Source organism: Pogona vitticeps, chromosome 1 (assembly GCF_051106095.1).
Source record: "Pogona vitticeps strain Pit_001003342236 chromosome 1, PviZW2.1, whole genome shotgun sequence".
Taxonomy (NCBI): domain Eukaryota; kingdom Metazoa; phylum Chordata; class Lepidosauria; order Squamata; family Agamidae; genus Pogona; species Pogona vitticeps.
In genome coordinates, this window is record NC_135783.1 from 73,403,527 (window position 1) to 73,417,608 (window position 14,082).

The following is a 14,082-nucleotide window of genomic DNA, read 5'->3' on the forward strand; positions in this document are numbered from 1 at the left end:
CATCCCATTACCAGGCCTTTAAGCCAGACTGAAACGCATATAATCAGTCTCAACCAGGAACCCCTAGAGTTAAGAAACCATGACCCACTTTAACACTTTGCCTAAGAATGGAATATCAGAGACAGGTCAGTAGTTATTCAACACTGCAGGATCTAAAGAGGGCTTTTTCAACAAAGCTTTTATAGTTGCCTCCTTTAAGCATGCTGGGATCCTCCTCTGCTGCAAGGACGCATTCAACACCCCTCTGGGCTAACTCAGCCAGCCCCCTTCTGGCAACTTTTATAAGCCAGGAAAGGCAAAATACAGCAGACAAACGGTAGCCTTCACCTCTCCCAGGGCCCTGTCCATATACCCAGGGCAAGCAGGGGGCATAGTTAGATTCACAGGACCTGTATCAAATACTCCATCCAAGTTAGAGTGGATCTGAGCAATTCTATCTGCAGAGTGTTGTGCAAATTCTTCACAGTGAGCTACAGTGTGTTCTATATTTTCTTCCTTCAGGCCATGATGTAATAGGCCCTCACTCACCCAAAAGAGCTCCCTGAACAACCCAGTGGAGATGCAACAGTGGCAGAGAAGAATAGCTTCTTCTTCACCGCTGTCGCCACTGCCATGGAATAGGCCTCCCAATGGGCCCTGCCCCATGTTAAGTCAGTTTTCTGCCATTGTCACTCAAGTCTACATCCCACTAGTTTCATCACCACCAGCTCCTTGGTAAACCAGGTGACCAGTTTGGCTCTGCTTTGCAGTAGGAGACATTTAGGAGCAATCTTATCAATTATTTTTGCCATTTCCCCTTTCCAGAGATCAATTAGGTCTTCAACAAAAGCATCTGCCAAGATGATAGAAAACTCCCTAAATGCCATCAGGAAAGCATCTGGATCCATCAGCCTTCTTAGTCTGCCTTAGGTATCGTATATTATTAATGCTGAATACTCAAGCAGTGTTCTTGATTATAAAAGTAACTTCATGGCAAAACTGTAAAATTACAGTGATTAGATCAGTATTTCATTATCATATGAATTAAAAATAACTTTGTTTTGAGGACAATGCAACTGTGATGATTTCATTACAGCAGATCAATAAACATATGAAATATGGCATATAGTGTTGCATCCATATTGGTTTGGAATACTTGATAAGTGCTGAGCTCTAACGAGGGAGACAGACACTTACTGGCCATGCTTCTATCGGGAGGAGGGGGAAGAGATAACAACATAATATGAAACTATAAATTATGAATTGATTCACAATTCATAATTCATATTTTGCTCAAAAGTCATGAGAAAACAGAAAGGACATATGAAGAGTAATATCTACATATCAGAGAGATACAGATGGCACATTGTTCAGTTTCTCTGCATCTGCTCAAAGAACACCAAGGCTGCAACAGGCCAAGATAGCATCCTCAGAGTTCTTATTCTCAAGCCCCTGCTACAAAGTGCGGAATAACAAAACAACCTGTGTAGTGTTAAGACTGCATTGTACATGAGCATAATACATATTTCCATAAAACATGAAAGCATTTCCTTTTCCTCAAACCCTTACACTAGACTTTAAACTGCATGAACAGGGACTGCCTAAATCTACCAGTTGATGCAGGAAACAAGGTATTGCTCCATATCCCCTCCTTCTTTCTGTATACATGCACATGCACGCACCCCTGCTTACCAGAGACACTTATCTGCCATCCTCCCCATACAAAAAGACAGTGGCAAAGCAGCAGCTCTCTCCACCCACCAAGTGGAAGAGAGGAGGGGGAAAACAGTGCAATACCACCACAGCTGGCACACACCTGCCGTAGGGCACAGGTGGAAAGAGGAATGGGGGGAGGGCAGAACGTCACTATGAGTCACTTGGGATTATGGCAGCAGTGACAAAATTGAGGGCCCACCCACCAAGAGGAGAAAACACCAACAAAGAATACATGTTCTGCCTAAGGTCAGAGCCCCTTTCTCCAATCTTCATCTGGATCTGATGGTAGTTTTTGTTACTCCCAGGCAATCTTCTGCCACCCTCCTTCAAAACCACTTTTGTCTTACAGAAGGGAGGACAGCAGTGGGGAAATAATTGGCTTTGGAGATCTGTCCTGCCTGTGGCGAACACGTGGAAAAGAAAAGTGGAACATTTGTGAGCCCTAGCATTTGGCCAACGCAGATGACCCAGAAGTCATTTTTCCAAGCTCTAATTTCTAATTAGATTGTTCAGTCACCATGCTGCTTTAAATAAAACAGAGTAGGAATACAAAACCATCTTTTTTTGTAGACTCCAAGCAAATGTTCTCCCCATGACAGGCTGTCGGTTTTATGTCAATAATAAGAAAAGCTCCATATGCATGAAAGGAAATGACTGTATCAGGAAAGACCATTTTCCTTCTAAGCATGATAACAGTGAGGTCATATGAGTTTTATGAGTTTCAGTCTACCATTTTGTGTACGGCATCTGTCTAGTTTTATTGTATTGTTACTGCTTGGGAATTTTATTGTCGCTTACGGCTGGCCTTAACTGCTGTTAGCTACTCTGGGTGGCATATAAACAGCAGAGGACAGGACATAATTCCCTGCAAACAATCAATCAAACAAACAAACAAACAACCACCGATGATTTCAGGGCAATGACTTCAATCCTAAATTGTTTTCCTGTCTATATTAATGAAGGGTGGTTCTCACCAGGTTTCTCCCTTCCATACCCCACTGTATTCCTAAGAATTTTCCACCTTCCAAGAGCAGATTTTCAGTGGACACAAGGTACTGAGGATAGAGAGGGAATTGACCAGTGATCCAGTCCACTCTGTGCACAGTAGAAAAGTTAGGCCAATGTAGTGCATTTAGAATTAAGGGTGAAAACTGTAAAGTTGCTAGCCAGGAACTATTTTTGGTCATAGCTTGGGCAGTCAAACATATGGTATTGTACCATAAGTAAGTAAGTAAGTAAGTAAGTAAGTAAGTAAGTAAGGAAGGAAGGAAGGAAGGAAGGAAGGAAGGAAGGAAGGAAGGAAGGAAGGAAGGCATCATCCATGAGGAATATCCAAAAGCTGGGTTGGGCAATACTTTACGGTCCTGCTAAAAAGGGTTGGTGTTCTGTAGTTTCTCCTTCAGATGCACATTTGAGGTGTGGTTGTACAGGGGAATATTCTATTGCCGCTAACGAGAAGCAAAGAGCAAATTGTACTTCTGGAACACCAACAGGTTAGAGGAACCATTGTGAGGAATATTTAAACAACAGGGACACTCTGAATCTGACTTCACTCTTACAGAAGATGAACAGAGTTCTATATGAAAAGTATTTGGCAGTGCCCTCTCTGTTAATTGGCTCTTAAAGCACACAGATACTAAGAACTGTGCCCACCACCTGAACAACTGCAGAGAACAGAGTGTTTATCAAATATTCTAGAGGGCCACTTCAGAGCAAAACAGTTTCATGCAGCTTGAGTATTTCTCTTTCTTGTTCACTAAGTACTATTTTTAGTATACTATAATGTTGCATTATAAGAGAATTACAAGATAAATTAGAATTCTTGGAATCGTTCCAGATAGTACATTAAAAAATTAATTCATATTTGCTTCTGAGAATTCCTTTAATAATCTCTTGTTTTCCCTGTCTCATTAGTTTGGCTTTTAATAAATTCTTATTGTAGCATGATTAAAAATAAGATAAAGGGATGAAGAATATGTATAAACTTTAATTAGAACTATACTGTATTCAGGAAGAAAAAAATTCCTGGTAATCTTAAAAACCTTAGCAAATTTAGTTTAGATACATTGGTAAAATGTTAAAAAAAATTCACCATACTTAGCTATTAGGAAGAAACAGATGGTGAAATTAGATGATGTAAAATCTTTTTATATTGTCTAACAAATCTTAAAAACTTTTGGGAGACTTGAACGGTGATCCAAAATACAGAGTATGTTCAAAGAAATGTTTCTCCATAACAGTTTCACTTAAATGGGTTCAAGAAAAACTGTGAATCACTGAAATCAGTTAGGGATCAGTGCCAATTTTGTTTCTGAATATTTAATTTAATTTATTTATTTACAAAAATTGGCAGAAGACAAATATGAAAGAAAGAGAAACTGATAGATTTGTCCATCCTCTAGAGATGACTGAGAATTTCAGTTCAGTTCACTTATCAGAATATAGCATAACTTCTACACTGAAATGTGGAAAAAGGCAAAACTTTCAGATTTGCCCAACTCTAAAATTAGTACAAGTTTTATCTCACAAGTTTGCTGATAATTTAGTATATATAAAAACTGCTTTACATTCTGGAATTGCGATATTGCAATTTTAGACCTTGAATTAAATTGATTGGTGAAGTTGGTTCACTGACAGTAGCTTTTTTACCACTTGGAAAATGGTACTTGCCCTTCCACAGCTTTCTGTGTGCCCCCAAAATCTGTTTCAAGTTACTGTGATACCTTACAAATTACACTTTTTGGTTCTAAAGAAGACTAGGGTGAGAGGAGATAGTGTTCCTCCTTGTTCCATTAACGGAATTCAGAACTAGATTCAGTTCTGTGTGCTAAGGTCAATTTAAGGCCTTTGCTAAATGCAATACAGCAACTAAATATAAGTTTAGGCAAACCTGTGCTGTGCTGGTAATAGGTGATAAATGAGTCTGTGCTATGCTGGTATGAGGCATATCTTCTTAGGATGAATACAAACATAAGGAAAGAGATAACAGCAGCTAGAAAAAGGCATCATTGTTTTTATGGATTTTTCATATCTTCCCAAATTAAATGTCCCTATCATAACTTGACTTTTAAATACCAACACGTAAGTTCGAAATAGATAGTATCTTGTAGATGGGCAAGTACTGTAATTATCAGTCACTTTGACTGGATCAACATACAACCCAAATTTCCATTCAAGCCAGGTTGTTAGCTTTGTGCAGTTCAACTAAAATGCAAAGGGCCATGTGAATTGATCCTACATCATAATCATTTCTACACCACCCAATGTCACACTATCAATGCTGCCTGTGATCAAAATAATCAGCTAACCAAAGAGCAAATGTTCCCAAAGACTGTGGCATTCAGTTTCTTGCACATCATTTGATTGGGAGGCTATAAAAGCCCATAAAACCCACTTGGCTAGTGAGGCCTTATTATAAAATCCTCATTCCTTTTCTTTAAAACATGGATCTTCTAAAATTAATTGCCATTCTTCTTAAGAATTGTTTTCTGCCTTTTTCTCCTTAGGAGTTATATAAAGAAGACAACAGTTGATTGAGAAATACTTGTATCAGATCAAATTCACAGATGGGTACCTACCGCCTTTCATCATTCCAACTTCATAGCATTTACGCAGCCTACAAGCCTGGCAGCTTTTTCTCCTGTTCTTGTCAATGGTGCACTGGTTGGTAGCAGGACACATGTAATCATTATGACCTATAAAATCAAAATAGAACAATTATGCAAAGACTTAACATTTATAATTATAATCTCTTTATTTTTCATTTTTTAAAAAACCCTGTCCTTCCCTTTTCCCCCCCAAAAAGGCAGGTAACAAACATCACGAAAAACAAAATAAACAATACACTTGAATTTCTCCTCCTCCAACTATTTTGGAAACACTTGTAATCTTTTAATTTAAATTTGAAAGTTAAGTCCAATGTGATGCTTGTCAGATCACATCTAGATTGTCAGACTTTCCCCTTTCTTCTTCCCTACAGCTGTCTCAGCACACATTCTACGACAGGTTTTGGGATGCATAAGGGACAGTTATGACTGGCTGGGTTGCCATGTGGTTTAGGAATCTGGCTGTGGAGTCAGAGGTTGAGAGTTCGATTCCTCACTGTGCCTCCTGAGAGTACAACCTGTGTGTCCTTGGGCAAGCTGTACAGTCCCAGGATGCTCCAGAAGAAGAGAATGGCAGACCACTTCTGAGTATTCTTTACCTGGAAAACCCTGTTCACATAACTTAGAATTGATTTAATGGCACATGATGATGATGATAATTAAGGGACAGCTATCAGGGAGGAGATCTGGAATTTGCAATGGAAAAGAAAGATGATAAATTAGGTGCTTACTGTATTGTGCCTGCTACTGACTGACTAGGAAGACACACAGATGCTCTGATTGTTTGGTAAACCTGGTATTGCAGTTTTCAGTTCTTTCCTAGCCAGCTGGAGTGAACAATTATATATCATCAAAACAGATGACATGCATCATCAAAAACGTCAATGGGAGAAACTGGTTTATATCAAATTGCACATGCTAATATGTATGTTCAGCTGCACAACTGGAAAAGATTTTGCAGTTTAAATAAAACTGTACTATATTTCTTGAGAGCACGTGGGGTGTGTGGCTGCGGATGAGAAATGTCCAGGTTCCATGATCTCTCCTGCCCCTTATGTTTCTTTCTCTTCAAATCAGACTTGAACTGGACTGCTCTTCAAATCGAAGCTACCAAATTTGACCAAACTGTGGGAGGCAGTGGAAGACAGGAGGGCCTGGTATGCTCTGGTCCATGGGTCACAAAGAGTCAGACACGACTTAATGACTAAATAACAACAACACCTCTTCAAATGGAGAGCCTTCAAAAGGGCAATTGTCCTGAGACAGCTCTTCAAATAAAGGATTACCCTCGCTAAAAGACAACATGAGGTCATCCTATACACAGCTTTGGGACGGTGGAAGGAAGGGATGCAGTTTTGTTTATGCTTGACTTACGTTTTAAATACTTCATGTGACTGCAGTTCTGCAGCCATAACTGGAAATCTGTGTACTAGTATTCCCCTGATATTTAAATTTCATTTTTTGGGAAAAAAAATAATCCTAACCTAGTACACACTCAAAATGCAAACTTGAATCTATCCCATTTTCATTGTAGAAGCAGTCAAATAGAACAGATACAAAGAAAATAAAATACAGTAAAATGTTTGTTGCACATTCATATCAAGGATCAGTCTGAAGCAGTCAGTTGAAATTTCTAAGAGGCCTTGATCTCATTCAACTTAGACCTCTTATGTTTCATTGCATACTACAAATGTACAGGTTAAAAAAACAGAACTATCTGATTACACTAAACCATCTGCTGACATGAACAAAATAAACTGAGGTTCTCCTAGAAAGCAACAGCCCCATGGAAATATAATAAAACTAACCATACACATAGTGCCTGGAAAAGCAACATTGTTTGGAATTGTGACTATTATTTTTAGAGTAAGTATTCTTTATAAACCGTTAAGTGTTACTGTGTTTTTCAAAAATAAATCTGTTAATAACATTATCTTAATATTTCATTCATCCTTCTGGTGTGCACTATTCAAATATACTGAAATGTATTTCCTGCATGAAAAAAGTACAGAGAATGAATTCATATCTATTTCTATATAAGCAGCAAAAGAAAACAAATCATTGCAGTTACTGAACGACTGAGTTTTCCTATGTATTTGTAAGCCATGTGTGATTTCAAATGTCGATTGAAGGGAGGTAATTGACCCTTTTTTAATGAACTGTCTTCTTTTTCATGAACATTAATACTTAATAGCCTGTTCCTTTCTTCTAGAGCTGTACAGATTTGTGATTTTGGATGGCAACTCCTAGAATTTCCATGCACCCTAGCAAAAGCTCTTACTGATCTCACTGATTCTAGGAAGTAAAGCCATCAATTAAGGCACTATGATGTCCTACATGTCTTTGTTTTTATTATGGCTGTAAATGCAGTGCAGTCTATCATTCAAGCAGGGAACTTCTTCCCTCCACCCCAAAATATGGGCTATCTATTCTGCCCTGAAAAGTTCCAGAATGTCAGCTCTTATTATGTAGTGAACCAAAAGTACGTAAGTGTAACACATAGTTTTAAAACCACATTACTCTACCAGTGTCTCACATAGTTACAGACATTTTAGGATGCCTGTGTTTCATCTTCTAATTGCAATAGTATATTAGCATCAGTTCTTGTAATCCTGAACAGCTGATCCTGAACAGCTAAGATGCATGAACCCTATTCTCTTTGAAAGGGAAGGAGTTGGAATACAACTTATGAAACATCAAAGAGTGTCCGCTGGATTTTTCTCTCACAGTCTTGCACAGACCGAACTCCACATTTTGGAAATGAATCCTGTTTCAGGCTGCTGGAACCCATTTCCAAACAATGGCCAACATCAAAAGGGGTATATCTGCTGCGGGAACTGTGTCCATCAGTAAAATCAGAAGGCTTGATATGTCCTTCCACACACCAGCCACCCCATGTACTCCAAGATCTTCTCTGAAGAGCTGGTAAATCCTATGGACCTGATTTTCTGGGAGTATCAAGGATTACAGAGGTAGGGGAGGGAAGTTCAGTCATGCTGATGCTGTAATGCCAGTGCAATGCTAGTTTGATGACAATAATGAAAGAAATTCCACTGAAATGTAACAATTTGATTCCTTTACTTCATATACCATAACCTACCTGATTATTTTGTGGGGGGAGGGACCTTTTCTTACATATGAGTAGATGACGCCACTTTTATTTCTTAATTGTATACACCAACTACGCAAAGAGTGGGTAGACAGATAACTAGTACTGCTTCCATGATGTCAAGATGAGACCTCACCCTCAATTATCATGTGTGTGTGTGTGTGTGTGTGTGTGTGTGTGTGTGTGTGTGTGTGTGTGTAAAATACATATATAGAACATTTACATTGCATATGATGTCCCCACAGCTGCCTCCCCCCCCCAATTTGGAAAGGTACTTCTGGGGTTTTTCACCATCCATTTATGTTTTCAACAAACAATTCATCAAATTTTAAATTTATGGTTCGCAAGCATCTGTAGTGACATCAAGAGTAAAACCCAATTTAATTTTTTTTATATATAATGTAAATATATAGATCTAGGTATATCATCTTCTCTAAGAAATCCATTAAGAGTTTTGTGGTCCTTTTGTTCTCCCAATGTGTATCTTTTTCCATTTCAAACAGATAATAAAACAGAAACACTCTTTTTCCAGATGATACTTAACACATAACCTTTCTCCACTGCCCCATCTTCCCCAAAAACAACAGTCCAATCACTGTGGTAGATTCCAATCTCTGAATAGTCTGGCAAACAGTCTTGCCTCTTTCTCCCCATCTGATAAATCACAATTGTTTTAAGTGTTTGGCTTCTGATCAAACCAACAGCTGTACTAGAATAAAAAACTGACTTAATCTCTCATCACCATCTCCTTGTGATCACCCATGAGACAGTAACTGCTTTCAAGAACCCATCTTAAGGCTGAGAAATTCTTATGTAGTTACACAGCCATGTGGAAACAGTACTAGTCTGCTTTTTCTAAATACTGCAAATGATACACTTGACATATCCATTCCCAAAAGATTTTTGTTCTACTACATCAAGAGCCCTGTATACAAATATGGATGGAAATACAAAAATATGTGATTGCCTGTAAAGATTTTTCAGATAACTGATATCCTAAGATTCAAATTAATGTGGAACTAAGTTGAGTCCACATGGAGTTTTCATAAATAGAATAAAACATTATGATTAAAGACCAAAAAAGGGATAAAGGGACTGGAAATGCCCATTCCTTTTAATGTAAGCTACTATTTTGTACCAGGATGCTATAAAATGAGGTCTTCTAGATGTTGTTGGAGTCCGATCAGCCCAGTCCAGGACATGAATGCTGGGAGTTGTGTGACAACATTTTTCACACCCTAAAACCTACAAGTTTAACTAACACTAATCATTATCTCTTATCAAGTCAATTCCAACTGATGGGGACACTTTCCCAGGTTTCCTAACTACACTCTTCAGAAGTGTTTACCAGTCTCCTCTGCTTGGGGTGCTCTAGCCTAGTTCTTTTCCTGTGAGGCACAGTGGGGAATCAAACCCCTGAACACTGGCTTTGCAGTCAGGTATTTCAGTTCACTCGGCTACCCAGACAGTGCAAAGATATAGAGGAAAATAATAGAAAGGGAAAAACCAGAGATCTGTTCAAGAAAATTGGAGATGTTAAAGGAACATTTTGTGCAAAGATGGACATGATAAAGGACAAAAATGGTAGGGACCTTACAGAAGCAGAAGTCATCAAGAAGAGGTGGCAAGAATACACAGAGGAATGATACCAGAAAGATCTGGATGTCCCGGACAACCCAGGTAGTGTGGTTGCTGACCTGGTGCCAGACATCCTGGAGAGTGAAGTCAAGTGGGCCTTAGAAAGCATGGCTAAGAACAAGGCCAATGGAGGTGATGGCATTCCAGTTGAAGTATTTAAAATCTTAAAAGATGACGCTGTTAAGGTGCTATACTCAATATGCCAGCCAGTTTGGAATACTCAGCAGTATCCAGAGGATTGGAAAAGATCAGTCTACATCCCAATCCCAAAGAAAAGCAATGCCAAAGAATTGCACTCATTTCACACGCTAGCAAGGTTATGCTCAAAATCCTCCAAGGTAGGCTTCAGCAGTATGTGGACTGAGAACTCCCAGAAGTACAAGCTGGATTTCGAAAGGGCAGAGGAACTAGAGACCAAATTGCTAACATGTGCTGTATTATGGAGAAAGCCAGAGAGTTCCAGAGAAACATCTAATTCTGCTTCGTTGCCTACACAAAAGCCTTTGTTTGTGTGGACCACAGCAAACTATGCAAAGTCTGTAAAGAAATGGGAGTGCCTGACCACCTTATTTATCTCTACATAAATCTATATGTGGGACAGAAAGCAACAGTTAGAACTGAATATGGAACAACTGGTTGGTTCAAAATTGGGAAAGGAGTATGACAAGGAGAATACATCATGTGAAAGGCAGGACTTGATGAATCCTGCTTCTGGGGAGGAAAGAGAGGGCAAACCTAGATAGCATCTTAAAAAGCAGAGACATCACCTTGCTGACAAAGGTCCACATAGTCAAAGCTATGGTTTTTCCAGTAGCGATGTAAGGAGGTGAGAGCTGGACCATAAAGACGGTTGACCGCCATTGATGCTTTTGAATTGTGGTGCTGGAGAGTTCTTGAGAGTTCCCTGGACTGTAAGGAGAACAAACCTATCCATTTTGAAGGAAATCAACCCTGAATGCTCAGTGGAAGGACAGATCCTGAAGCTGAGGCTCCAATACTTTGGCCATCTCATGAGAAGAGAAGACTCCCTGGAAAAGACCCTAATGTTAGGAAAGTGTGAGGAAAAGAGGAGAAGGTGTTGACAGAGGACAAGATGGTTGGACAGTGTCATCAAAGCGACCAACATGAATTTCAGGAGGCAGTGGAAGACAGCAGGGCCTGGCGTGCTCTAGTCCATGGGGTTACGAAGAGTCAGACACAACTTAACGACTAAACAACAACAACAACAACAAATAAAGGCTATATGCATGTTGTGAGGCTCAGAGTACGCCCTCTGAATGAATATGACTTGACTGGCAAACCTCCTTGTAAGCCTCGTTGATTCAAAGGATCTACTCTATTCATTCATTCATTCATTCATTCATTCATTCATTCATTCATTCATTCATTCATTCATTCATCTTATATACCACCCCGTGGTGCAAACCTTTCTCTGGGCAGTTCACAGCATAAGCATACAAGCAATAAAGAATAATACAGTGCAATATGCATCTAATCGAACAATAAAATCAATCATTCAATAAAAACATAGAACTAGCCAAACTCATCTTTAGATAAATAAAAAATTTAAACTGGCACGATGTTCATTCTTTTGGCTTCTTTGGTGTTACTATTTTCAAGATCCCCTAGTTAGGACTAACAGCTAGATTTAGCTCTGAGCATTAAAAGTATTATGAAACTAAAATTAAGGTTGAATCATTCACTTAGGAAAGTGGATACTTCCTGTCATTACCACTCTGGGAACACTGTTCTTTCAAAAAACAACCCATAACCAATCAGAACTGCAGCTCAGTTCCAAGTCTATTTCCCAATGACCAGTCACAAAATTAAAGCAATATAATTTGCAACATGTGGACTAAGGCATGCTCATTGTTATGATAAACAGAAAGAAGAAAAAACAAAAATAAAAGTACAATCAACACTAGAGATGTACATCTTTGCTCATTTTTTCCTTGCACGTGCCAAGGAAAGATTTCAGAAGCTTTTTCCTCGTTATGTAATGTGTCTTTTCTTATTTAATTCAATTCTGACACTTTTACTGAAATAAATCACAAAAGTTCTTGTTCTTTGTACGTATATATGCAAAAAAAACTTGCCAATGTTGATTTGGACAAAAAAAAGCAGTAACCTTTTCATTCTTGTGCAGAAGCAAAAAAATAAAATACAGTGGACCCTTGACTTACAGACTTTTCGAGTTACAGACTTCTCTGGCTGCAAAATTTAGGTTCGACTTGCAGCCTGAGAATCGACCTACAGACCAGGAAAAAAACAAAAAACAAAATGGAACAAAAACAGAACAAAATGCCGGTTACGGATTAATCGGTTTTCAATGCATTGTAAGTCAATGGAGACTCGATCTACAAACTTTTCGACCTGCAGCCACTGTTCCAATACGGATTAATTCTGTAAGTAGAGGGTCCACTGTAGAAGATGATGCATAGACGATAATATTGAAAGGCAATGCTCATAGTAACACATGGCAGGGTGGGGAGCAGAACCGAGTGAAGAGCATTACCATCCCTTGGTCAATTATGTCTTATGCAATCCTTTATGCAATTCTTTACAACGTTCATGTATGTATTATTGAAACAAGGAAGGTTAAAAAGGTTAATACACACAGATACCACTTTGGCCACTTGTTTTGAAAGAAACTAGTATGAGCTAAGACATACAGCCACCTGCAAGTGAACAGGATCTTGTACATAGATATATTAAAGACTTCTCTCCTGCCCGTTCACAAGTGAATGCTACCTCTGTGGGAAAACCTGAGTGCAGTTGGTTTGCAGGCAGTTCTTACAGCATGCATTTCACCAGGCTTTCAGAAAAATCAAATTCCACTTATCTTTCACAGTTTCTGGGTATCTTAGGTAGGTGCTACACTTAAAACAATTGAAAAAAGAAATAGGAGGAGGATAAATTAGTAGAAGCCTCTGTTTGTTATTATTGTTGCTAACTTTATTGAATTATGTTTGCTGTGAATTTTTAATTTCAGGAAATATGACTCAACATGTAACAGATAATGCTTACAGTAATATCTTAACTCGAGGCAATTTGTCACTAAATGTTACATTATTAGAGAAGAGGATTTGGGCAATATTTTCCAAAGTGCATTGGGTGTATCGGAATAATAAAGTTGCCACTTGGTTTTACAACAAAATTTTTATTCCCACAGAGTGAAAGAGGTCCTTGTCCAGTTTCTTTCCTGACATGCCAAAATGAGCTCGTGATGTTAGGTACTACATATCTTGCTTGGGATTGGGTGAGTAGGGAATTACTGTTCAGCACTGGGTAATTAAATGCCTTGGTTTTGGAGGCAGACTTTTGTGGAGGAGTCTACATTAGTGACTGTGTCACACCACTGACTGTAAGAGGAGAACCAAGCATGTTCTAGAAATCTTTTATGCAGATTTGCAGACTTTTCCTGATTAACAGGATTAGTCTATTTTCCCCTCCCTAGATTTTGGTATAACACCTAACATGGCAAGCAATCCTCTCTTCGTGTATCTTGAAATCATTTTGTAGAGTGTCAGGAGATCTGACATCTCCTCTTCATCATCTTTGTCATAATTGTGGAAGGGACACTATGGATTCTCGAATCCAGCCCTTGTCAAGGAGGCACAGTGGAGAATTGAACTCCCAATCGCTGGCTCCACAGCCAGATACCCAAGCCACTGAGCTATCCACTCTTCTGCAGAACAAAAGGACATGGGCTATCAAGTACTGCTATAGTGCACTTGAGCCTGCTCAGAAGTATTATGTATGCAAACAAGAGAGGTAAATATTAAAAGATGCTACTAGGGCTCTTAGCAGACTAATTAGCTGCTCAGCAATAAGGGGGCATGGTGGGGGAGTCTACAATAGGGATGTGAATCTTGCTTCCTCTCATTCTCAGTGGGAAACTGTGGGGGTGGGAATCCCTCTTTCCTCCAAGCAGCGGGATTTCTCTGTGTGAGTTTCTCCTTTAGGAATCTATGGGATTTCTCACATGTTTCGTGGCAATTTTCCTCCAGAAACAACACTTATCTGTGCAGAATT

At 39.0% G+C, this 14,082-nt stretch overlaps 1 protein-coding gene across 10 annotated transcripts in view; it reads right to left on the reverse strand.

Annotated features, from left to right (window-relative positions):
- The window catches only part of ESR1 (estrogen receptor 1), a 291,481-nt gene that overhangs the window by 96,979 nt on the left and 180,420 nt on the right, over nucleotides 1-14,082 (reverse strand). For all 10 annotated transcript variants that reach the window (XM_078383254.1, XM_020805139.3, XM_072995244.2 and 7 more), the window contains one exon: nucleotides 5,274-5,390. In XM_078383254.1, the coding sequence (XP_078239380.1) occupies nucleotides 5,274-5,390 (117 nt within the window). The remainder of the gene's footprint in view (nucleotides 1-5,273; nucleotides 5,391-14,082) is intronic.